General features: G+C 30.1%; 2 protein-coding genes across 4 annotated transcripts; both read right to left on the bottom strand.

Annotated features, from left to right (window-relative positions):
* Nucleotides 1-42: 42 nt before the first annotated feature.
* On the bottom strand, nt 43-26,875 carry LOC139813796 (insulin-degrading enzyme-like). The gene is made up of 14 exons (XM_071779581.1): nt 26,576-26,875; nt 25,291-25,791; nt 22,710-22,908; nt 22,129-22,204; nt 19,253-19,501; nt 18,728-19,111; nt 18,155-18,276; nt 17,592-17,736; nt 16,976-17,083; nt 16,795-16,906; nt 16,466-16,672; nt 15,826-16,121; nt 853-1,059; nt 43-682 (listed from the first exon to the last, which is right to left on the bottom strand). The coding sequence occupies exons 1-14, from the start codon at nt 26,829-26,831 to the stop codon at nt 449-451; spliced, it is 3,096 nt and encodes a 1,031-aa protein (XP_071635682.1). The 5' UTR covers nt 26,832-26,875; the 3' UTR covers nt 43-448.
* Nucleotides 1,152-13,586, bottom strand: LOC139815653 (insulin-degrading enzyme-like). Of its 3 annotated transcripts, none has more exons than XM_071782706.1 (12): nt 13,498-13,586; nt 11,568-11,761; nt 10,294-10,794; nt 7,901-8,100; nt 4,445-4,693; nt 3,923-4,306; nt 3,371-3,492; nt 2,806-2,950; nt 2,389-2,490; nt 2,208-2,319; nt 1,879-2,085; nt 1,152-1,528 (listed from the first exon to the last, which is right to left on the bottom strand). In XM_071782706.1, exons 2-12 carry the CDS (start codon nt 11,722-11,724, stop codon nt 1,167-1,169), a joined length of 2,541 nt encoding a protein of 846 aa, XP_071638807.1. In that variant the 5' UTR covers nt 11,725-11,761; nt 13,498-13,586; the 3' UTR covers nt 1,152-1,166. The 3 variants fall into 3 exon arrangements, with proteins under 3 accessions (XP_071638807.1, XP_071638825.1, XP_071638815.1); XM_071782724.1 differs by having other exon boundaries at nt 1,978-2,085; XM_071782714.1 differs by having other exon boundaries at nt 13,468-13,561.
* Nucleotides 26,876-27,859: the final 984 nt, after the last annotated feature.

Here is a 27,859-nt window from a genome sequence, read left to right as displayed (position 1 = left end):
TTAATAAGGTTATTTGATATCGCAAAATATCTTTATTGCGCAATTTAAAAGTTATATGACATCAAGTGGTTAAATTATAACATTTCATAGAAACACAATAGATTTAAAAATATTAATACAACAAAGAAAAAATAAACATAATGATATAACGAACGATGACATAAGTTTACAAAAAGGACTTTCTGCATGTTTCACGCGGTATTTAATAATGTGCTTAAATTATACATTATTACTTACTTATTTAATATACAATGATTTCAGTTTCATAGAAAGTAGATAATTATTTTACTGTTTTATGCGTGAACAAGATTTGATACAAAAAAATATCGTAATACTAAAAGAGAGAGAAAGAAGACGAAAGAATTAAAAGTTATAGCTTCTCTTTAATGAAATAACGAAATACATGATAACGAACCAAAACCATTATTATATCATTTCTTCTTACATCTTATAAGAGCATCTCATAGGGTTTTCTGTTAAAATTTTTGTCGATCGGTTCTAGTAAAGGATATAAACTTTGACTTAGCTTAAATGACAATAAATCGTTAAATTTTTTAGGTATATTATCAGATGTAACGGTAATTTTTCCAGATGTATTAGACAATTTCTCTTTCTTTGCCATAGCTGTAGACATCACATGCACCGACAACATACGTCGAGTCGACTTGTTAAATATATTTTCCTAAGGGAGATTATGTTTAAAAAATATAATTAATTTATTATCTATCAAAATCACTTCTCTCACAAATTGTACGTCATATAAAAAGAATTATATTTTCCATTTGTTTTTCTTTATAAAATTTTTTCTTTTTCATTGAATGATATAGTCCGCATATAAAAATAAGCAGTTACCTCAAAGAATTTCCGTAATTGTTCCTGCGTTATTTTCTTTAAATAATCTACTTCAATAGCTTCTCGATCGAAATTATATTCCTGTCTTTCAATTTCTTCCCAATATAAAGTGCATTGACTAGATCTCGTTTTGAATGCCGTCAAATGTGAATTTAGACCTTTCTTGTGGTTTTCAAATTCCTCTTTTGACATAGTACATATGTGTCTCTGAAATGTTGTTACAGAGATATTAATAAATATTTTAATAGAGACATACTCCAATTACTACGTCACATAATAATTAGAGTGATAAATTAATTCATATAATCATAATATCAGAATATCGCGTGAGAAATTGAAAAAAGACATGTTATTATATAAGATCTTATTATACTTACATACATATCCTCCATAAATAAAGTGTCGATTACGTCTTCGACATATGGCGGCGGGTAACGGTCACCTTGTACAACGACTGTCAAATATTGCGTTGCGTCCATCTTTGTAACCCGACTAAATACTGTATAGCCTAAATTATACTTGATTCTTAAGGTATGGAAGGTACGCTGATCAATAATTTGATTTGAAAGCGATAAAAGCATATTTGATTCCGTTGATCGTAAACCAGTTGAGTAGTACACTATGGTACTAGAAGTTTTCAGCACTTTATTTTCTTCTTCAAAAAGAACGTGGCAACCTACAGTAATTATATATCAATACACAACACTTTACGTACTATGTCATATAGAAAATATTAACTCACTAAAATGCTAATGTTAAATCTCTGAAACAAATTGTAATCCTAATAAAATAACATTAATAATATAATAAATACTTTTTCTTATATTTTTACATATTTATTTTTTATATGGATTGAAATAATTTGTTTTTTCTTTATCTTCATAATAATCCTAATGGCAGCATAGGACCATTAGAAGAAACAATAAAATATTTATATTGAACTGTTCCATAAAATAAACTGAAATCCTTTAAGCATATAAATTCTTTTAAATTATCATAAATAAGATTTAGTCGTGTCGAGCTTACCATTTTCTAATTTAATTTCACGATACAATAATAATTGCTTTTGCAACAAGGGTACTATGTGAGGCATTCTAGTTTTTAAATTAGACTCAATTAGTTCACCTATATCTGTAGCTTCCTCTTCAGTCACGTTACCATATATTAAGCACTCTACATGCATTTTGCTGAATAACTTTGTTATAAAGAAATCGAGTTCAGCGACATTTATACCTATACATCACAGATATTTTAATATGTCATTAATAAGTGCTTTAGTCGTGCTAAGGACTAAAACCAATTTTGTAGAAACAAGAAAAATGATTTTAAACAGAAAAATATTAATATTCTTTTACGCTTATTAGCAGCATTTAATTCATCATTAAGCCATTGTTGTTCTGTCACCAGCATTTCAAGATAATTCACTGTCTTCTGATATATATCATTGAAATCTCTGCACTGGGAGGTCTGTAAGCCATTCTACATAAATTTGATGTTTAATTAAATTAATGAAATTGACACATTAATTATACATACACAGCTTATTATTCCAATCCTCTTCTGACCAAAATTTATCATTTGTTTCAAGCTTTTTTTTAACAGATCAAGTTGCTTGTCGTTGTAACCGTCTATTTCCATCTAATAAAATAATTCATTTTCTCTTGTATTATATATGCTTATATATAAAACATTAAATTAATGCTTATTTATAAAACATTCCGTAAACTTTATTAGAATATTACAGAAAGATAACTGGTCTTATTTACAAATAATAATAATTATTAATATAAAATGAAATCTGAATCCTAAATAAGTAATATTCGATGTACATGAAGAAGTAGATATATGTTTAAATATTATTAATAACATTAACAAGTTAAATAATAATTTATTTGAATAAATCTATTTAAATAATATACAATATTTTATTAATGTTATTATATATATACTTACAAATATTCCATATTTTGTACCAGTAATTTGCCATTTTATACCAGCTAAATTAGCTAAATATGTATATTTTTTAAGAGATTCACGAAGTAGGCAAACAAACATATAAGTCAAATTGAAACTGAAAGGATCCATGTAGGCGAATGGACTATAAATTAACGACATCACAATTGTTATTTGTAATTATAAAAAAAAAATTTTTTTTGTCTATTACATGAGAAGAGATTATAGCACCATTGTAATTTATATTTCTTAACTAAGAAGGTACTTTGAAATAACGACATTTGGAGATATATAAATGTACAAATTTAGATTCATTTTAGTAGTAATAACATTTCGGCGATAATCAATTAATTACTTTAATTTTATTTAGCATGTATATTAATATACATATATGCATATTAATCTCATTATTATAATAATTAAATAAATTACTTCACAATTGCAATTTATATAAGTTGCTAGAATATCTCAAATTCTGATTTAAAATTATCTCAGTATTTTATGTTGGATTAGAGAGAGAGAGAACAACACAATGACTTCTTTTACAACCATACTTATCTCATACCTAACAAAATGGAACATCATCGTCACTTTCGGTACATGAAATACATTAGCCTGTTTATGCCAAACTCTTACAAGCGATGTATCCATTACAGGATACTCTTGTTCAGGAAACTTTTGTTGTACCTATAAAATTTCACCTGTTAATATGTGTAGAATATACAAATGACATCAAAATTGGTAGTTTATTAGGGCAATGGACAACTCCGTATGCAAATGTTAGCGTGTAAAGCGTTCTTTGCATTACAATTTTCTTACTTATATTGCAGTCTTTTAACTCTATGTCATGTAAATTAATCTTTAAATCTTAGCCTTTATTTTTATAAAGTTAATGCAGATATATGTATATATATATATTTTTTTTTAATAGTACATTATAATTATTTTTATTATAAGAATAATATGCGTAAGAATAGAATTTATTATAAACTACATTAACATTTTATATTTTAATCAAGTATCATGACATGGTTTATACATGGAGATTTTGCTTATTGTTAGTATCACGAAGTGGTGTTCAAGAATTAATATTGCAAGAAATGATAATTTTACATACTTGAGGCTTGATATCAAACTTTTTCGGTATAAATTCATTTTTAGGAGGAAATTTCAGATCCGTGCTACGGCCAGCGTCTTTCCACATGTCCATTGTTAACTTGGGTATCTCCTCTCTTTTATATTTAATGTCAAACCATTCCTCGATTTTATCCACTGTATCTTCGTACGTTTTTGAGGCAACGTAAATTCTAATATTTTGCTGCGTAAAATGTTCTTCTATTAGCTCTTTGATCAATTCTGGTTGCCATGCACGTTGCTCCGAAAAGATTTCTTCCATGGGACACTCGTGCAGCTGACAGGCTATTCTAGATATGTCCTTATGAGACAAACGGTGTATGTTCTCATCATAACTATTATTTATTTCCGACATTTCCTGAATTTCCTATAAATGTAAAATTTCCATATAACTCAATATGTGATATACAATATTATAATATTAAACTACAAAGTGTCTAGCAAATTGCAATCCTACAATCTGCCGAGCATTCTACGAAAGATTATATTATTTTTCACTAATTACTTCATAGATCCATTTTTGCGGTCCATCCTCCTTCAGCATATTGATATATTGGAACATTATTTTAACAATCTCATCTACATGGTTAATACCTTCCTCAGTTAGATGAAATACAATTTTAAAGAAACTTGTGTTTGTGTCCATATGATAATCAAGAGCTTCTAATTCAACACACCAACCCTTGGCCTTTAAAGCCGATAATAATGAACCTTCGCTTTCGTGTTTAAATAAATGCTCAATGTATTCGAGAGGCTAATGTTAACAAATGAACAATAAACATTAAACATAAGTTTTAATTAAAATGTAACATAATGATGTTTCATATTATATGTACTACAATAATAACAATTATGTGTTATTGTTATCAATTATAGGAAGAGACAGAGAAAAGAAGAAAGAAAGAAATGGAAACAGAGAGATTTACAAGCATATTTTTATAACTTCCGCAACTATATATATATATATATATATATATATATATATAAAGTTGCGTGTGTGCATATATACATATATATACACACACACATAAAATTTTACAATACAACTGTATATTGTAAAGGGGAGGCCGGGGCACCATGGGCTACGAGGTACCATGGGTCATTGACTGTTTAGGATAATCCAAAATGTTCAGGTTGATTCAGTTAGTATCATGTGACAGTTATTTCGTTGTCCATATTTCGTATCTAGATAACAGTCATCAAAGTCCATAGTCTCGAGAAGCACGTGACATAAATGGTTTTCGTGATGCGTAAATTTCTGTTTAACCATTTGACCTTTACAGTGCCAGACTAGAGTCAAGCTCAACAGGGTCTTCTTTCCCCGCTAATTTTTCCAAGCCCGTTCCCTTGGCAGTGGTTTCGCTAGATAGTAGATAGCGACCAAATTTAAAAATGTTTTAATATTGTTTTCGTAGTAAAATATACATGTACTAAAAATTAGGTGCAACTTTCTAACATCTTTTGTCATTTACTACACTATATAGATAATCATGTATCATTTATTTTTTTTTTTTTTTTTATTATGTTTAACCGTTTTCTATATTAAAGGGGGAAACCACTGTGACGGCCGGAAAAAATGCTATTTTCGCGAGAAATAATAAATTTAATCAAATTGGTTTGTCATTTCTTTAAAGTACATATATTAAATATATTGTAAAAGAAATCATTAGAAAATATTTGCGCTTTTAGCGTGTGGTGCCTCGAAACTACATTTTCGTATATCTCGGGCGCTCGCATATCTCGGTCAATTTTTATCCGTACATGACTTGAAATTTGAACAGAATGTTTATAACAAAATTGTCTACAATTAAGCGTACAATTTTTTGATTGGACAATTAGCTTTTAAATAACAATTTAAAAAATGGCAAAATTGTTGTCTAAATCTCGAATTCTTTTTAAAACTGCGCCATTTTTTGTTAAAAAGTAATATTTCAAAAAATTCGTAGGCTTAATTGAAACTACATTTGTATAGTTTAAAATGACACCAAAATTTTTAATTTTAGACATCCCATTTTGACAGAGCGCCCGCTTTTTTTGCGGAGGTACACGGCACCACATGCTGAAGGCGCAAATATTAATATTTTTTAATAATTTTTTTTACAATATATTTAACATATGTACTTTAAAGAAATGACAAACCAATTTGATTAAATTTATTATTTCTCGCAAAAAATGCATGAAAAAAGCATTTTTTCCAGCCGTCACAGTGATTTCCTCTCTTAAGTGCATTTGGGACATCATAGGGCACCCAATGCTGCGGTACCATGGGTCATACACGCCATCAAGGTTGATAATAGACAGATAGGTTGACGACATATGTTATTTCTGATTGAAGAAAACATGTCAGAAGTTAGTTAAAAAAAAAAAAATGATATTTTAGTAGTGGGTTTTAATATCTTGTTTGTCCTGCCCAATCCTGAACAGTGGTCATAAGAAAACGTATCAAATAATTTTTTTTTAATTTTTGTAACTTTTCGTTATTCCTTGAATAAATAAACTGAGTTTTGTGTGTGTTATAGCTTCAGTGACAGACCCATGGCCCCAAGTGCTCCGGGTATGTGACACTTTGGGTCATTTCTCAAAAAATGTTTTAATTTTTTTTTTTCAAAAACTAATCAATATTTGCGAAATACGCTAAATAAATTTTAAAATATACATAGTGCTTTAATTATTAAAAAAAAATGAGACAAAGAATTTTATGTTTAAAAGTACTTTTTAGAGTTTGAATTTTTATCGTGTCTCGGTCTCCCCTACATATATATGTATTAAATAAATTAATATATACAAGATGTCTCAATTTTTTGCAGACAAACTTTAGTAGCATGTTCTTTGGGCAGAAATAAGAAAAAAATGTTATATAAACATTAGGTTATATAAACATAAGGACCTAAAATGCTTTATTACAAAGTTATAGCAAAAATATGAAATATATATGTAAGAAACAATTTAACTTTTCAGTTTGCATCATAAAGTGCCGCTTGCCCATACCAATACAAGATATACATCCATTTAACTGTACATACCCACATGTGTTGGCGAGATAGTAAAGCTATATCTTTGAAACTAATCGTTAAATCGTTGCTGAGAAAGTTAAAAAAAAGAATGTGCATTTAAACGTTTTGACAAGAAATGGAGATCAATTAGCATATCGTTGTATATGCCCATCCATACATTACAGTTGAATTTTAACGACAGAGTCATTAAAAAGCTGTTTCTCGAACAGCATATGGATTTTCGTGACCATGGTTGTTATGAAAATTGAAAACATCGTCTCTTGTGAATGTAGTTCTCTATTATATATGTCAAGGTCAAGATCGCAGGAGATTTTCCTTTAAGCTAAATAATTACCACCTCATCTAACGGCGTAACATTTATGTACGGCGTGTCACTTCTTCCATACGAAATTTTAATTTTTGCTATAACTCTGTAATAAAGCATTGCAGGACCTACGATTATATAACATTTTTTCTTATATTTCTGCTCATAGAACATTCTATTAAAATTTGTTTAAAAAAAATTTGGGACTTGTATGATAATGGCAATTATGCAGAGATAAGGACCACTTTTTGATTTTAATAATTTTGAGATATATTATTAAGGTCATTAGCTTCATCAATCTTTAAAAGGCTTTAACTAGCAATGTTTATTAAAAATTTATTAACAACACTGTGAGTAGAACATAATTTTTTTGTTAATAACTTTTTGATAAACAATGACCATCAACTAAAACTTTTTAAATATACATTATACTTGTTGGTCATTCGTTACTTCGTTAATGAGATGATGACTTTGATACTATATTTTGAAATTATTGAAATTGGAAAGAGTCCCTATCTTTCTGTATAATTACCATAATTATATTTAAAAGAATTAAGATAAAATATTCGTATAAACTGTATAAAGTATTAAGTATAAAACTGTATAAAGTATAAAGTATTAAAGGGAAAGTGTATTATATTACCATCCGGTGTTCACGCTTTGTTTTAAATAAAGAAAACGAAATGCATAACAACTGGATATTACGTATCGGAACGTAGTACCATTTTGTGTTAAAGTCTTCAGCCTTGATTGGATGTTCAGAATACATAGAAAGTTTAACTTTCTTGTTTTCTACATTATGAAAGCATTCTACTACCATATTTTCTAGAACATCTAAATTATCTAAAGAAAAAATTTATTTGTAGATGTAACATACATACGCTACATAAATATGTAACAAAAAATTATTATATTTGTTTATGGCAAAAGATATATTTTTTTCAAAAATAAAAATGTTATTGGAAATATATTTTACTTTGTGTTACAATTAGTTTTTTTCACATTTTGATTGAACCTTTTTTAACCTTTTGAGGCCACACGGGGTCGGGGGGTGCGAGTGCATGGACCGTGAAAACATGTGCCCGCAACAAGAACCAAGAAAGAAGAATCATAGCGTTTCCCGGGGCTCCTCCAGTCAAGGCACCGTGAGGACCATCGTGGAGTTTTAGCCGGTAAAAATCCGGCACTCCCTTCGCCTTTCACGGAGGCGATGGGGTCTTCCCCTCTCACAAGAGGGGGCTATAAGTCGAATGGCCGGTAGTCGAAGATTTCTCCACGTAAAAAAAAAAAAAAAAAAAGGCCACACGGGGTAGCGGCCACCCCGACCAAACTTCAGGGCCCAATATGTTTAATTCTTGATTCTTTATCTTAGTTACTCTTTCTTATATATTTATGTAATATTTGTTAATAAAAATACATTAGTTTACTTTTAATTAAAAGTACATAAATTAAAATGTGAAAATACGCGTTTGCCTTATTTATCCAAAATCTCAACTTCGATCCTCCAAGTAATTGTTATTTGGAACGCCCATATAAAACATATTTTTTTCCTTAAAATAACACATTTTACATAATTTCTTAATGAGCGCTACTTAACATCAAATCTTAAAAAAAAAATACGAATGTTTAAATTAAAAACGTCATTTAACCAAATTTTTTTTTCGATTTTTTAATAAAAAATGGGAGCACATTTTGGATTTTGCATCATACATATTTTTTGAACAATACCCTTAAAATTTTTCTTGAATTTTTACACATTTTTGCACATTAATTGGAATTATAAGACTTTGAATCCGTCTGAGTGGCGACCACCCCAGGATGGCCTGGGCGTATTAAAAAGAGAGGTGTGGCCTCGAAGGGTTAAAAATATTGATTATAATAATAATAATATACTGGTTAAAACGAATTTAGAAAACAATTAAAATTTTATGTAGCAATTTTATGAAGACCAATATTTTAACATATTTTCCTTATTTATGTATGTACTGATAAGATTCTGTCGTGAAGATTCTTTTTTGAAGATAAGATAATATAATGTTTAATACAATAACTGATCATAAAATGTGCATTAACTCATTAATTATAAAAATTTCATTTATTATCATTTAGTAGGGGAGAGTTTCCGAATGCGTACCGGTCGCTTAAATCGTATCTTATTAATATTTTATTATATTATTACTTAATATAAGCAACATTTAGTAACAAAAATGTGAAATAAATGAGAAATAAGTAATATAGACAAAAATTTAACATGACACTCAGAGTACAGATTACATCTTGTTTTGTGCGTGCTAACAACATTTAAAAATTTCACATACAACTGACGTAAATTTTTTATCAATTTATATAGTTAATTATGCAATTTTATTATCAATTGTTACATTTTTATAAAAGAAGGTTTAGTCGAATATTTAACGTCTTTTGCATATGTATACCTATTTGCAATTATTATAATGATTAAATCGATATTTTTATAAAATCTACCAAGTTTCCTAAATTGTACCATAAAATTTCCTATATCGTGCCGATACAATCTAGGAATTCGTGTTGTATACTCATGCGCATGCATCTCTATGTTACGTGACATAATTTAAATTATGTTAACACGACAGTGACGTCCTTATCTTTTCATTATTGTGATTTATTAATTATTAAGTATTTAATCCTTTTTTGATGAAATATTAGTAAAATAGGTATAAGTTAATTATTTCTTTTATTAGTCTTTTATTTTTAATTACTTTTATTTATAAATTCGATACTTTCAAGGAGGATATGATTTAAAAGACTCACAGGTACGATTTATGCGACCGTTTGCCTAAATCGTACCTTTTGCAGCATGTTACGAAAAGATTTATAACAAATTAATTTGTTATTGGTGAAAATTTGTTTGCGTACAAATCACTATCAAATGGGAAATATAATAAAAAATAACTTAAATAGTACGCATTCGGCAACTCTCCTTTACTTATCCCAAAATTAAAATATTTTTGTATATAACAGTGTAAAAAGCATTTATGTTCTAAATTATTGCCGTACCTTTACTAAGAATACACAGCGACATAATATTTGCAGAATAATATTTCTTATAAAACTCCTTTAGTTTAGTTCTAACGTTAATTTTCATCTTCTTCGGTAATTCGTCTAATGTCTTTTTACCGCCTATGCTGAATTTTGAATACGGGTGATCCATTTTTACAGATACTTTCTCCAATCCGATTAATCGGCGCATGTCTTTCGTTAACTTTTCGTTGTATTCTGAATTTATATTATTTATCTCTTTCTCAATCAAATCCTTGTTAAAGAGAGGCGCTATGAAAAACTGCGCAAATCGATCTAAAACTTCTTTGAACTTCTCCGGAGATGCAGTGAACCAATAATTAGTGGAGCTTAAGCTTGTCGTTGCATTTCGCTGACCGTTAGACTGCGTCACGTACATATCAAAATCATCTTGTTCACGATATTTCTTTGTTCCCATATGTAACATATGCTCGCAAAGGTGCGCTAATCCATGTAGGAGCCAGGTATCGCAATTGTAGCCTGTAACATATTTTATCTCTAGTCAAAAATTTCTGAAATTGATAATATGAAACATTAATTAACCCTTTTGGTACGGAGAATGACTATAATCACTGTCCATTATACTGCTCATCGTTGCGGCCGAGCAGTGACTATATAGTCACTGTCTACATGCTGCTCACTCTGCGGCCGAGAGTTAATTTGAAATGCTTCTGTTAATACATTTTTTAAATTGTTCTTGTTATTGAGTTTTATTACATATAATAATTGAAGTCGTTGAACGTTGAGTGCCTAGCTCTGTCGACCAAATCGCGTATATCGGCGGATCGACGCTTCGACCACTGGAGGGCTGTTCGCGTCCCGGTCGCTCCGTACCGAAAGGGTTAATAGAAACATATTAATGTTTGATTTATATATACATGTATATACATGCGAAATCACAAAATATAACTAAATCTATCCACAAGCAAATGTAAACAATATTAATAATGTAGAATGACTCAGAAGAAGGAGAATACATAAACTGCACATCAAAACATTGAATTTATAGGTATACAGCAAATATATAATGTTATTAAGCAAATTACAGATTAAATTACAAAGACCTAAATGTTAATATATTAAAGTATATTAAATACTCGTATATTAAACTAATAAAAATGTTATTTATCCTTTGACGATATATTCTTTTGTGACAATTTATAATTTATACACAGTATGATTTTATAAGAAAGTTTATATAGGTAGGTATTGCTAGAATGCATAAAATACAGAAATAACATAAATATAATTACCGATATTAACGTCCATTGCAGCAATACTCATGTCAGCTTTTGAATCGCTTATTAAAAGAATTTTCATTTTATTTTTAAGTACTAAGCCTCTGTACAATTTATGGTCATTATCTGCATGTTTTATGTTATCAAATCGCTCCTCTACATCAGTCGACATAATGGTCACCAGTGCCGCAGACTCGAAAATATTATTTCTAAACGTGAAAAAAATACACATAAAGACTTGAAGGATATATGAAATTGTCAATTTATTATATCTATACATCAACGATGCTGAAAAATATTGTAACAAAAAAAATTATAACTTCTTAAGAATTATTCGCATCATAGTCTGTGCCCGAGCGAAGGAAAGGAAAAAAGACCTTCGAGATTCACTGTGAATGCGGAAATTATAGATTATAATCGTCTAAAAGTTGTATTTACATAGTCTTAAAATAAATATTTATTTACAGAATATGTACAATAAGTTAATCAACCCGAGAACGCGCGCGCCCGGGCGCTGGAGCTACTTAAACAACCAACCAAGTGTCAAAAAATGAAGCTCACGTCACAGTAATTTATATGTGCTGCTTTCGTTTTTCAAATATTTATTTGCTTTTTTTTTTACTTTTCACGGAAAATATTGAATAAATCTATATACGTATTGTCCTCAAATACTGCTACATTATTATAGAGCAATGCAAAATATGCAATATATAATTAATAACAATGAGAATAATTGAGGTGTATAAAAGTAGCCCCAGGCACCAGGCAACTTTTTTTTTTTTTTTTTTAATGAAGTGCTCGTTTTTGGGTTAACAAGCGAGCGGCGGAAAGCAATCGCGCTTCCGCGAACGATGGATTAATGTTCGATTCCGCAAGTCACCTACTTTAAACCTGTGAGAATATCTAGACTTGTTGCGAGCCGCTAAAGTCTCTTTTGAAAATCGCCGAGTGAGCGAAAAGACACGTAGTAATCTTTTTCGGTACGCAAGAGAATCACACACTGTCGCAAAAGACTGGAGGTCGAGTGCGAGCCCGCGCGCGAAAATCCGGGGTTTTATATTCGCGATCTTTGGAAGTTTCTGAAACATCGAATCCCTATCAACGAGCCAAAAAATTTACCGGGCCAATTGATTGTCGACAGCCCGAAATATCAGTTAATTTTATAAGTGTTAACGACTCGGCTGATCTCGGAGTCGACAACCGATCAGCTGTTGTTGTATACCGACCCTTTGTTTTGCTCCTAGGTGTTTACTTTGCACTGAGTCCCCGAGACCAACTGTAGTGAGTCTGCATGACACAGACAAAAACGAGGCATTGTTTTGCTTTTTTTGGGGAAATATGCCGTCTATTTCCGAAGCGAACATAAGCTGTTAGATTTCAGAATATTATTTACGCCGTTTAACGTCGCGGAAACCATGCAAATTTGTAGGAAATACATATCAATATTTTAATGCGGGATTTTCATTAAACGGCATAAAGAAAAAGGGTTTGATTTTGAACAGTTTTTTTTCGAAAATTTCTGACAATGAGTCATAAAATAAGATATCAATAATATCAAATGTTGCATAAAACATTAAATAAAAACATTAAAATGTTGCACAGAGTAATGCCAGCAAGTTTCACATTCGCCGATCTTTCTGAACATGAAGAAGGTTTTATTTGGAACGTTTCAAGCGAGTAATACTTTTTGTTTTTATAAAAATAAACGCTAACGGCAAGCACCTTTATTAATAGTTCAGGAACTTTAATATTTGATTTTTATTATTGTATCTGTGATTAAGGTCGCGCGCGATTTTGCGGTGATGGTATATTTGCGGTAAACTATACTGGATCCCGCGCTGCGGATGCAATGTACCTCGGCGGAATTATTACAGCAATGATAGTTTAATCAAAAGATGTATCAGATCGAACGTACGAATTACACGAACTCTGTATATAGGCTCACATTCAGCGAAAGCGGAGTGGACAAAGATCTCTGCTGCGAACTGCTACACGCTACTGTCGTTACTATACGTGACTGCAAACTGCGAGTCGCGATCCTACCCGCGCGCTTTTGTTTACTCGACTTTCCCGAGGATTCTCGATAATGATTTGCCAATTTTAAGCTCATCAAGGCAAGGAATTTACCTTTGCGGCTGATGGATATTGTGTCTCGCGATTCGCGAGCGAGGCGATCCGCGCCAGTCACGGCCGCTGCTGATTGGTGCACGCACTGTTCAGCGATTCCTCTGCGGTGACGCGCTAATTCTGAATTAGACGAGGGAAACTTATTAGGAATAAGGTTAACAAATATTAAATTTTAATAGAATATTGATTAGACACATTTGTTACCCGGCTTCCCAAACAATGCATGAAAATAATTTTGGATAACTCAGGAAAGAGATTAATGATGGCACATATAATTATGCAATAAGTTTAATTTAAATGGAAAGAATTAATATTTTGCACTAATTACATGCTGTATTAAAATACAGTTCTGTTTGAAAATACAGAAATAGATAAGATATATATGTATCATGTAATATAGAAACAATAAGGTTGACAGCTTAAACTCCTGTTTAGTAAGTCCGGTTCTGACAGTAGTTCCCAAACGCATGTATTTTTAATAAAATTACCTACGCCAGACACTTCGAGCTCTTTATTTTTTTGTCTCTCTCTTCCTCCCTCTTTTTCCCCTTTTTTCTTTCTCTCCTCTTCTCTATTTCGATTAATGTGGAACACTGACAGCCCTAACTGGGGGATGATAATTCACTTTTTTTACACGAGAATCAATTGCGTAGCCTTATTATGGCTATTATAGCGATTTTTATCGTGCCCATTTTTTATTTTGTGTAAGAATATATAGAATACCTTCACATATACAACGACAATTTAAATCTGATAATAGTGTAATGTATAATTAATAAAGAGAGGTATTATATATTTGTGTACATCCGTTAATAACTTATGTATTTGTTTAAATATGAGAGACGTAGCACAATTTTATTACATTTTTGGGGATTGTATTTTCTCTGGCTATCGCAAATGTAAATAAAGTTATTATTAAGGTTATTTGATATCGCAAAATATCTTTATTGCGCAATTTAAAAGTTATATGACATCAAATGGTTAAATTATAACATTTCATAGAAACATAATAGATTTAAAAATATTAATACAACAAAGATAAAATAAACATAATGATATAACGAACGATGACATAGTTTACAAAAAAGACTTTCTGCATGTTTCACGCGGTATTTAATAATGTGCTTAAATTATACATTATTACTTACTTATTTAATATACAAAGATTTCAGTTTCATAGAAATTAAGTAGATAATTATTTTACTGTTTTATGCGTGAACAAGATTTGATACAAAAAAAATATCGTAATACTAAAAAAGAGAGAAAGAAGGCGAAAGAATTAAAAGTTATAGCTTTTCTTTAATAAAATAACGAAATACATGATAACGAACCAAAACCATTATTATATCATTTCTTCTTACATCTTATAAGAGCATCTCATAGGGTTTTCTGTTAAAATTTTTGTCGATCGGTTCTAGTAAAGGATATAAACTTTGACTTAGCTTAAATGACAATAAATCGTCAAATATTTTAGTTGTATTATCAGATGTAACGGTAATTTTTCCAGATGTATTAGACAAATTCATTTCCTTTGCCATAGCCGTAGGCATCACATGCACCGACAACATACGTCGAGTCGACTTGTTAAATATATTTTCCTAAGGGAGATTATGTTTAAAAAATATAATTAATTTATTATCTATCAAAATCACTTCTCTCACAAATTGTACGTCATATAAAAAGAATTATATTTTCCATTTGTTTTTCTTTATAAAATTTTTTCTTTTTCATTGAATGATATAGTCCGCATATAAAAATAAGCAGTTACCTCAAAGAATTTCCGTAATTGTTCCTGCGTTATTTTCTTTAAATAATCTACTTCAATAGCTTCTCGATCGAAATTATATTCCTGGCTTTCAATTTCTTTCCAATATAAAGTGCATGGACTAGATCTCGTTTTGAATGCCGTCAAATGTGACTTTAGACCTTTCTTGTGGTTTTTAAATTCCTCTTTTGACATAGTACATATGTGTTCCTGAAATGTTGTTACAGAGATATTAATAAATATTTTAATAGAGACATACTCCAATTACTACGTCACATAATAATTAGAGTGATAAATTAATTCATGTAATCATAATGTTAGAATATCGCCTGAGAAATTGAAAAAAAGACATGTTGTTATATAAGATCTTATTATACTTACATACATATTCTCCATAAATAAAGTGTCGATTACGTTTTCGACATATGGCGGGTAACGGTTACCTTGTACAACGACTGTCAAATATTGCGTTGCGTCCATTTTTGTAACCTGACTAAATACTGTATAGCCTAAATTATAATTGATTCTTAAGATATGGAAGGTACGCTGATTAATAATTTGATTTGAAAGTAATAAAAGCATATTCGATTCCGTTGATCGTAAACCAGTTGAGTAGTACACTATGGTACTAGAAGTTTTCAGCACTTTATTTTCTTCTTCAAATCGAACGTGGCAACCTACAGTAATTATATATCAATACACAACACTTTACGTACTATGTCATATAGAAAATGTTAACTCACTAAAAAGCTAATGTTAAATCTCTGAAACAAATTGTAATCCTAATAAAATAACATTAATAATAAATACTTTTTCTTATATTTTTACATATTTATTTTTTATATAGATTGAAATAATTTGTTTTTTCTTTATCTTCATAATAATCCTAATGGCAGCATAGGACCATTAGAAGAAACAATAAAATATTTATATTGAACTGTTCCATAAAATAAACTGAAATCCTTTAAGCATATAAATTCTTTTAAATTTCATAAATAAGATTTAGTCGTGTCGAGCTTACCATTTTCTAATTTAATTTCACGATACAATAATAATTGCTTTTGCAACAAGGGTACCACGTGAGACATTTTAAATTTTAATTTAATCTCAATTAGTTGACCTATAGTTTCAGCTTGATCTTTAGTCATGTTACCATATATTAAGCACTCTACATGCATTTTGCTGAATAACTTTGTTATAAAGAAATCGAGTTCAGCGGCATTTATACCTATACATCACAGATATTTTAATATGTCATTAATAAGTGCTTTAGTCGTGCTAAGGACTAAAACCAATTTTGTAGAAACAAGAAAAATGATTTTAAACAGAAAAATATTAATATTCTTTTACTCTTATTAGCAGCAATTAATTCATCATTAAGCCATTGTTGTTCTGTCACCAGCATTTCAAGATAATTCACTGTCTTCTGATATATATCATTGAAATTTCTGCACTTGATTTTCTGTAAGCCATTCCACATAAATTTGATGTTTAATTAAATTAATGAAATTGACACATTAATTATACATACATAGCTTTTTCTTTCAATCCACTTCGGATCGATCTCAAAATTTATCATTTGTTCCATACTTCTTTCTAACAGATCACGTTGCTTTTCGTCGTAACCGTCTATTTTCATCTAATAAAATAATTCATTTTCTCTTGGATTATATATGCTTTTATATAAAACATTAAATTAATGCTTATTTATAAAACATTTTGTAAACTTTATTAGAATATTACAGAAAGATAACTGGTCATATTTACGAATAATAATAATTATTAATATAAAATGAAATCTGAATCCTAAATAAGTAATATTCGATGTACATGAAGAAGTAGATATATGTTTAAATATTATTAATAACATTAACAAGTTAAATAATAATTTATTTGAATAAATGCTCTTCTAAAAAGGAGATGTGAAGTTTATTGTTGTCGCTTTTCCGCGATGCCGATTGGTTCTCTTGCTGCGCTTACTTCATTTGCAGCTGTCATTGTATATTTTGACAGTTGTGTGTATCAAGGAGTTAATAATGTAATAGTAATAGCATAATGTTAAAGCTAAATAGCGCGCGCGAAGCGTAGTGTCTAGTCTATTTAAATAATATACAATATTTTATTAATGTTATTATATATATACTTACAATTATTCCATATTTTGTACCAGTAATTTGCCATTTTACACCAGCTAATTTAGCTCTATATGTATATTCATTAAGGGACTTACGAATTTGTTCAACAAATAAATCAGTCAAATTGGAACTGCAAGGATCCATGTAGGCGAATGGACTATAAATTAACGACATCACAAACGTTATTTGCAATTATAAAAAAAAAATTTTTTTGTGAGAAGAGATTATTGCACCATTGTAATTTATATTTCTTAACTAAGAAGGTACTTTGAAATAATGACATTTGGAGATATATAAATGTACAAATTTAGATTCATTTTAGTAGTAATAACATTTCGGCGATAATCAATTAATTACTTAAATTTTATTTAGCATGTATATTAATATACATATATGCATATTAATCTCATTATTATAATAATTAAATAAATTACTTCACAATTGCAATTTATATAAGTTGCTAGAATATCTCAAATTCTGATTTAAAATTATCTCAGTATTTTATGTTGGATTAGAGAGAGAGAGAGAGAGAGAACAACACAATGACTTTTTTTACAACCATACTTATCTCATACCTAACAAAATGAAGGATCATCGTCACTTTCGGTACATCAAATACATTATCCTGTTTATGCCAAACTCTTACAAGCGATGTATCCATTACAGGATACTCTTGTTCAGGAAACTTTTGTTGTACCTATAAAATTTCACCTGTTAATATGTGTAGAATATACAAATGACATCAAAATTGGTTGTTTATTAGGGCAATGGACAACTCCGTATGCAAAAGTTAGCGTGTAAAGCGTTCTTTGCATTACAATTTTCTTACTTATATTGCAGTCTTTTAACTCTATGTTATGTAAATTAATCTTTAAATCTTAGCCTTTATTTTTATAAAGTTAATGCAGATATATGTATATATATATATATATATATATATATATAAATTTTTTTTTTTAATAGTTACTATAATTATTTTTATTATAGGATTAATATGCGTAAGAATAGAATTTATTATAAACTACATTAACATTTTACATTTTAATCAAGTCTCATGACATGGTTTATACATAATGATTTTGCTTATTGTTAGTAACACGAAGTGGTGTTCAAGGATTAATATTGCGAGAAATGATAGTTTTACATACGTGAGGTTCGATAACAAACTTCTTCGGTATAAATTCATTTTCAGGAGGAAATTTCAGATCCGTGCTACGGCCAGCGTGTTTCCACATGTCCATTGTTCTTTTGGATATCTTCTTTTTCTTATATTTAATATCAAACCATTCCTCGGTATTATTCGCTATACTTTCGTACTCTTTTGCGGCAACGTAAATTCTAATTTTTTGCGGCGTAAAATGTTCTTTTATTAGCTCTTCGATCAAATCTGGTTGCCATGCACGTTGCTCCGAAAAGATTTCTTCCATGGGACACTCGTGCAGCTGACAGGCTATTCTAGATATGTCCTTATGAGACAAACGGTGTATGTTCTCATCATAACTATTATTTATTTCCGACATTTTCTGAATTTCCTATAAATGTAAAATTTCCATATAACTCAATATGTGATATACAATATTATAATATTAAAGTACAAAGTGTCTAGCAATAAATTGCAATCCTACAATCTGCCGAGCATTCTACGAAAGATTAAATTATTTTTCACTAATTACTTCATAGATCCATTTTTGCGGTCCATCCTCCTTCAGCATATTGATATATTGGAACATTATTCGAACAATATTATCTACATGGTTAATACCTTTCTTAGTTAGATAAAATACAACTTTAAAGAAACGTGTGTTTGTGTCCACATGATCAGCTATAATTTCTAATTTATCACACCAACCCTTGGCCTTTAAAGCCGATAATAATGAACCTTCGCTTTCGTATTTAAATAAATGCTCAATGTATTCGAGAGGCTAATGTTAACAAATGAACAATAAACATTAAACATAAGTTTTAATTAAAATGTGACATAATGATGTTTCATTATATGTACTACAATAATAACAATTATGTGTTATTATTATCAATTATAAGAAGGGACAGAGAAAAGAAGAAAGAAAGAAATGGAAACAGAGAGAAAATTTTACAAGCTTATTTTTATAACTTCCGCAACTATATATATATATGTATATATATATATATATATATATATATATATAAAGTTGCGTGTGTGTATATACATATATATACACACACACACACATACAATTTTACAATACAACTGTATATTGTAAAGGGGAGGCCGGGCACCATGAGCTACGGGATACCATGGGTCATTGACTGTTTAGGATAATCCAAAATGTTCAGGTTGATTCAGTTAGTATCATGTGACAGTTATTTCGTTGTCCATATTTCGTATCTAGACAGCAGTCATCAAAGTCCATAGTCTCGAAAAGCACGTGACATAAATGGTTTTCGTGATGCGTAAATTTCTGTTTAACCATTTGACCTTTACAGTGCCAGACTAGAGTCAAGCTCAACAGGGTCTTTTTCCCCGCTAATTTTTCCAAGCCCGTTTCCTTGGCAGTGGTTTCGCTAGATAGTAAATAGCGACCAAATTTAGAAATGTTTTCATATTGTTTTTGTAGTAAAATATACATGTACTAAAAATTAAGTGTAACTTTCTAACATCTTTTGTCATTTACTACACTATAGATAATCATCTATCATTTATTTTTTTTTAAATTATGTTTTACCGTTTTCTATATATTAAAGGGGGAAACCACTGTGACGGCCGGAAAAAATGCTATTTTCAATATTTTCATGAACTTTTTCGCGAGAAGTAATAAATTTAATTAAATTGGTTTGTCATTTCTTTAAAATACATATATTACACATATTGTAAAAGAAATCATTAAAAAATATTAATATTTGCGCTTTTTTAGCGTGTGGTGCCTCGAAACTACATTTTCGTATATCTCGGGCGCTCGCATATCTCGGTCAATTTTTATCTGTATGACTTGAAATTTGAACGGAATGTTTATAACAAAATTGTCTATAATTAAGCGTGCGTTTTTTTTTATTAAACAATTAACTTTTAAATAACAATTTAAAAAATGGCAAAATTGTTATCTAAATCTCGAATTTTTTTTTAAACTGCCATTTTTTGTTAAAAAGTAATATTTTAAAAAATTTGTAGGCTTAATTGAAACTACATTTGTATAGTTTAAAATGACACCAAAATTTTTAATTTTAGACATCCCATTTTGACAGAGCACGAGCACCCGCTTTTTTTGCGGAGGTACACGGCACCACATGCTGAAGGCGCAAATATTAATATTTTTTAATGGTTTTTTTTACAATATATTTAACATATGTACTTTAAAGAAATGACAAATCAATTTGATTAAATTTATTATTTCTCGCAAAAAAATGCATCAAAAAAGCATTTTTTCCAGCCGTCACAGTGATTTCCTCTCTTAAGTGCATTTGGGACATCATAGGACACCCAATGCTGTGATACCATGGGTCACACACGCCACCAAGATTGATAATAGACAGATAGGTTGATGACATATGTTATTTTTGATTGAAGAAAACATGTCAGAAATTAGTTTTTCTATTAAAAAAATGATATTTTAGTAGTGGGTTTTAATATCTTGTTTGTCCTGTCTAATCCTGAACAGTGTCATAAAGAAACGTATCAAATAAATTTTTTTTTAACTATTGTAACTTTTCGTTATTCCTTGAATAAATAAACTTAGTTTTGTGTGTGATTTATAGTGCTTCAGTGACAGACTCATGGTGCTCCGACTATGTGGCACTTTGGGTCATTTCTCAAAAAATGTTTTAATTTTTTTCTCAAAAACTAATCAATATTTGCGAAATACGCTAAATAAATTTTAAAATATACATAGTGCTTTAATTATTCAAAAAAAATGAGACAAAGAATTTTATGTTTAAAAGTACTTTTTAGAGTTTGAATTTTTATGGTGTCTCGGTCTCCCCTACATATATATGTATTAAATATATTAATATATACAAAATGTCCCAATTTTTTGCAGACAAACTTTAGTATAGCATGTTCTTTAGGCAGAAAAAAAAATGTTATATAAACATTAGATTATAAAAACATTAGGTCTTGAAATGCCTTGAATTTATTACAAAGTTATAGCAAAAATATGAAATATATATGTAAGAAACAATTTAACTTAAGTTTGCATTATAAAGTGCCGCCCGTCCATACCAATACAAGATGTACATCCATTTAACTGTACCCACATGTGTTGGCGAGATAGTAAAAGTATATCTTTGAAACCAATCGTTAAATCGTTGCTGAGAAAGTTAAAAGAAAAAATGTGCATTTAAACATTTTGACAAGAAATGGAGATCAATTAGCATATCGTTGTATATGCCTATCCATACATTACAGTTGAATTTTAACGACAGTCATTAAAGAGCTGTTTCTCGAACAGCATATGGATTTTCGTGACCATGGTTGTTACGAAAATTGAAAACATCGCTTCTTGTGAATGTAGTTCTCTATTATATATGTCAAGGTCAAGATCGCAGGAGATTCTCCTTTAAGCTAAATAATTACCACCTCATCTAACGACGTAACATTTATGTACGGCGTGTCACTTCTTCCATACGAAATTTTAATTTTTGCTATAACTCTGTAATAAAGCATTGTAGGACCTACGTTTATATAACAATTTTTCTTATATTTCTGCTCATGGAACATTCTATTAAAGTTTGTTTTAAAAAAACTTGGAACTTGTATGATAATGGCAATTATGCAGAGATAAGGACCACTTTTTTATTTTAATAATTTTGAGATATATTATTAAGGTCATTAGCTTCATCAATCTTTAAAAGGCTTTAATTAGCAATGTTTATTAAAAATTCATTAACAACACTGTGAGTAGAACATAATTTTTTTTGTTAATAACTTTTTGATAAACAATGACCATCAACTAAAACTTTTTAAATATACATTATACTTGTTGGTCATTCGTTACTTCGTTAATGAGATGACTTTGATACTATATTTTAAAGTTATTGAAATCGGAAAGAGTCCCTATCTTTCTGTATAATTACCATAATTATATTTAAAAGAATTAAGATAAAATATTTGTATAAACTGTATAAAGTATTACAGCCAAAGGGAAAGTGTATTACATTACCATCTGGTGTTCACGCTTTATTTTAAATAAAGAAAACGAAATGCATAACCATCTGATATTATGTTTCGGAACGTAGTACCATTTAGTGTTAAAGGCATCATCTTTGAATGGATATCCAGAATACATAGAAAGTTCAACTTTCTTGTTTTTTACATGACGTTCTACTACCATATTTTCGAGAACATCTAAACTATCTAAAGAAAAAATATATTTGTTGATGTAACATACATACGCTACATAAATATGTAACAAAAAGTTATTATATTTGTTTATGGCAAAAGATATATTTTTTTCAAAAAGAAAAATGTTATTGAAAATATATTTTACTTTGTGTTACAATTAGTTTTTTTCACATTTTGATCGAACCTTTTTTAACCTTTTGAGGCCACACGGGGTCGGGGGGTGCGAGTGCATGGACCATGAAAACATGTGCCCGCAACAAGAACCTCCCCCCCCAGCGAGGAACGGCGGATTAGAGTCGTGGTCCCTCCAATCCGCCGTACATGAGGAAGCCTGGACAATGGGCTGGGAGAACAATCTCCCGGGAAGGCGCCAGACTGGCGCGGCGTTTCCCGGGAGAGAATTTTCCGGGAGAGGTTTCCCGGAAGAATCATAGCGTTTCCCGGGGCTCCCCCAGTCAAGGCACCGTAAGGACCATCGTGGAGTTTTAGCCGGTAAAAATCCGGCATTTCCTTCGCCTTTCACGGAGGCGATGGGGTCTTCCCCTTCTCGCAAGAGGAGGCTATCGGTCGAATGGCCGGTAGTCGAAGATTTCTCCACGTAAAAAAAAAAAAAGTCCACACGGGGTGGCGGCCACCCCGACCAAACTTCAGGACCCGATATGTTTAATTCTTGATTTTTTTATCTTAGTTACCCTTTCTGATATAATTGTGTAATATTTGTTAATAAAAAGTACATAAATTAAAATGTGAAAACACGCGTTTGCTTTATTTAACCAAAATCTCAACTTTGATTCTCTAATTTTTTTTTTGGAACGCCTATATAAAATATATTTTTTTCCTTAAAATAACACATTTTACATAATTTCTTAATGAGCGCTACTTAATATCGAATCTTAAAAAAAATACGAATGTTTAAATTAAAAATGTCACTGCCAAATTTTTTTTTTTTTTTTTAATAAAAATTGGGAGCACATTTCGGGTTTTGCATTATACATATTTTTTTAACAATACCCTTAAGATGTTTCATGAATTTTTACACATTTTTGCACATTAATTGGAATTATGAGACTTTAAATCCGTCTGAGTGGCGACCACCCTAGGATGGCCGGGGCGTATTAAAAAGAAAGGTGTGGCCTCGAAGGGTTAAAAATATTGATAATAATAATAATAATATATTTGTTAAAACAAATTTAGAAAACAATTAAAATTTTATGTAGCAATTTTATGAAGACCAAGATTTTCACATATTTTCCTTATTTATGTATGTACTGATAAAATTCTATCTTGAAGATTCTTTTTTGAAGATAAGATAATATAATGTTTAATACACTAACTGATCATAAAATGCATTAACTCATTGATTATAAAAATTTCATTTATTATCATTTAGTAGGGGAGAGTTTTCGAATGCGTACCTGTCGCTTAAATCGTATCTTGTCAATATTTCATTAGATATATTATTACTTAATATAAGCAACATTTAGTAACAAAAATGTGAAATAAATGAGAAATAAGTAATATAGACAAAAATTTAACATGACATTCAGAGTACAGATTACATCTTGTTGTGTGCGTGCTAACATTTAAAAATTTCACATACAACTGACGTAAATTTTTTATCAATTTATATAGCTAATTATAATGTAATTATGCAATTTTAGTATCAATTGTTACATTTTTATAAAAGAAGGTTTAGTCGAATATTTAACGTCTTTTGCATATGTATACCTATTTGCAATTATTATAATGATTAAATCGATATTTTTATAAAATCCTATCAAGTTTCCTAAATTGTACCATAAAATTTCCTATATCGTGCCGATACAATCTAGGAATTCGTGCTGTATACTCATGCGCACGCATCTCTATGTTACGTGACATAATTTAAATTATGTTAACACGACAGTGACGTCCTTATTTTTTCATTATTGTGATTTATTAATTATTAAGTACTTAATCTTTTTTTGATGAATTATTAGTAAAATAGGTATAAGTTAATTATTTCTTTCATTAGTCTTACATTTTTAATTATTTTTATTTATAAATGCGATACTTTCAAGAAGGATATGATTTAAAAGACACACGTACGATTTAGGCGACCGATTTAGACGGTTGCCTAAATCGTACCAGTACCTTTTGCAGCATGTTACGAAAAGATTTATAACAAATTAATTTGTTATTGGTAAAAAGCCAAACATGTATTAATAGGTGTCTGAAACATCAAGCTATAATTTCTAACGTTTGTTTGCGTAAAAATCACTATCAAATGGGAAATATAATAAAAAATAACTTAAATAGTACGCATTCGGCAACTCTCCTTTACTTATCCCAAAATTAAAATATTTTTGTATATAACAGTATAAAAAACATTTATGTTCTAAAATATTGCTATACCTTTACTAAGAATACACAGCGACATAATATTTGCAGAATAATATTTCTTATAAAACTCCTTTAGTTTGGTTCTAACGTTAATTTTCATCTTTTTCGGTAATTCGTCTAATGTCTCTTTATCGCCTAGGCCGAATTTTGAATACGGATGATCCATTTTTATAGATACTTTCTCTAATCCTATTAATCGGCACTTTTCTTCCGTTACCATTTCGTTGAATTCTGAATCTATATTATGTATCGCTGTCTCAATCAAATCCTCGTCAAAGAGAGGCGCTATGAAAAACTGCGCAAATCGATCTAAAGCTCCATTCAACTTATCCGGAGTTACAGTGAAATAATAATTAGTGGAGTTTAAGCTTGTCATTGCATTTTGCTGACCGTTAGACTGCGACACGTACATATCGTAATCATCTTGTGCAGAAAATTTCTTCGTTCCCATAGATAACATATGCTCGCAAAGGTGCGCTAATCCAAGTAGAGGCCAGGTATCGCAATTGTAACCTGTAACATATTTTATCTCTAGTCAAATAATTTCTGAAATTGATAATATAGAACATTAATTAACCCTTTTGGTACGGAGAATGACTATAGTCACTGTCCATTATACTCCTCGTTGCGGCCGAGCAGTGACTATATAGTCACTGTCTACATGCTGCTCACTGCGGCCGAGAGTTAATTTGAAATGCTTCTGTTAATACATTGTTTAAATTGTTCTTGTTATTGAGTTTTTATACACCCAGTTATTACATATTATAATTGAAGGCGTTGAACGTCGAGTGCCTAGCTCTGTCGGCCAAATCGCGTATATCGGCGGTTCGACGCTTCAACCACTGGAGGGCCGTTCGCGTCCCGGTCGCTCCGTACCGAAAGGGTAATAGAAACATATTAATGTTTCATTATACGTATATATAAATGTATATATATATGCGAAATCACAAAATATAACTAAATCAATCCACAAGCAAATGTAAACAATATTAATAGTGTAGAATGACTCAGAAGAAGGAGAATACATAAACTGCACATCAAAACATTGAATTTATAGGTATACAGCAAATATATAATGTTATTAAGCAAATTACAGATGAAATTACAAAGACCTAAATGTTAATATATTAAAGTATATTAAATACTAAAATTGTTATTTATCCTTTGACGATATATTCTTTTGTGACAATTTATAATTTATGCACAGTATGATTTCATAAGAAAGTTCATATAGGTAGGTATTGCTAGAAACACCAAGTTAATGCATAAAATACAGAAATAACATAAATATAATTACCGATATTAACGTCCATTGCAGCAATACTCATGTCAGCTTTTGAATCGCTTATTAAAAGAATTTTCATTTTATTTTTAAGTACTAAGCCTCTGTACAATTTATCTGCATATTTTCTGTTATCTGCATGTTTTATGTTATCGAATCGCTTCTTCACAGGTTTCACATAAGGATTCTTCACAGTCACACAGGGTGACTTGTTGGTCACCAGTGCCGCAGACTCAAAAATATTATTTCTAAACGTGAAAAAAATACACATAAAGACTTGAAGGATATATGAAATTGTCAATTTATTATATCTATACATCAACGATGCTGAAAAATATTGTAACAAAAAAAATTATAACTTCTTAAGAATTATTCGCATCATAGTCTGTGCCCGAGCGAAGGAAAGGAAAGAAGACCTTCGAGATTCACTGTGAATGCGGAAATTATATATTATAATCGTCTAAAAGTTGTATTTACATAGTCTTAATTAAAATAAATATTTATTTACAGAATATGTACAAGTTAACCCTTCGTCCCACTAGGTGGGTCGTTTTCGTCCGGGCGAAAATCAAATGTAGTTGTAACTTTTGCAAACGCGTAGAAATGGCGCCACTGCGCATCCGTAAAAAAAGTTATGCTCCCCGAGAACCCGCCTACCGAGTTTCAAGGCGCCAGACCTCCTCCAGCCGTCACAGGAGACACGTAATTCTTGAAAAAACGAGGTTGGCGGCGAACACTTAAGCACTTCATTTCAAAATAATTGCATGCAATATTTTTTTTATGAAAGGTACGTTTTTCCCCTTCAATTTCTTTTTTTATTCATTTCGATATCTTTATTTGTCTTAAAGTTATGATTTTTTGAGTAAAAGATGATTTTACAAGTTGTAGTTGTAGTTGCTCCATTTCTTAAATAAAAAATATGTGAAAAAATTAAATTGCTTATAATTTTATGATTGATACTTCAAATTGAAGGTTTGAATTACCTCCATGAATTTTTTCAGATTTTTTGTAACACTTTAACACTTAAAAAAAAACGACAAGACGAAAACGACCCACCTATGCGGCGTAAAGGTGCCAAAAAAACGTATGCGGACGAAGGGTTAATCAACCCAACAACGCGCGCGTCCGGGCGCTGGAGCTACTTAAACAACCAACCAAGTGTCAAAAAATGAAGCTCACGTCACCAGTAATTTATATGTGCTGCTTTCGTTTTTCAAATATTTATTTGCTTTTTTTTTACTTTTCACGGAAAATAATGAATAAATCTATATACGTATTGTCCTCAAATACTGCTAAATT

Source organism: Temnothorax longispinosus, chromosome 1 (assembly GCF_030848805.1).
Source record: "Temnothorax longispinosus isolate EJ_2023e chromosome 1, Tlon_JGU_v1, whole genome shotgun sequence".
Lineage (NCBI taxonomy): Eukaryota > Metazoa > Arthropoda > Insecta > Hymenoptera > Formicidae > Temnothorax > Temnothorax longispinosus.
This window is presented reverse-complemented; position numbering and strand designations above follow the sequence as displayed.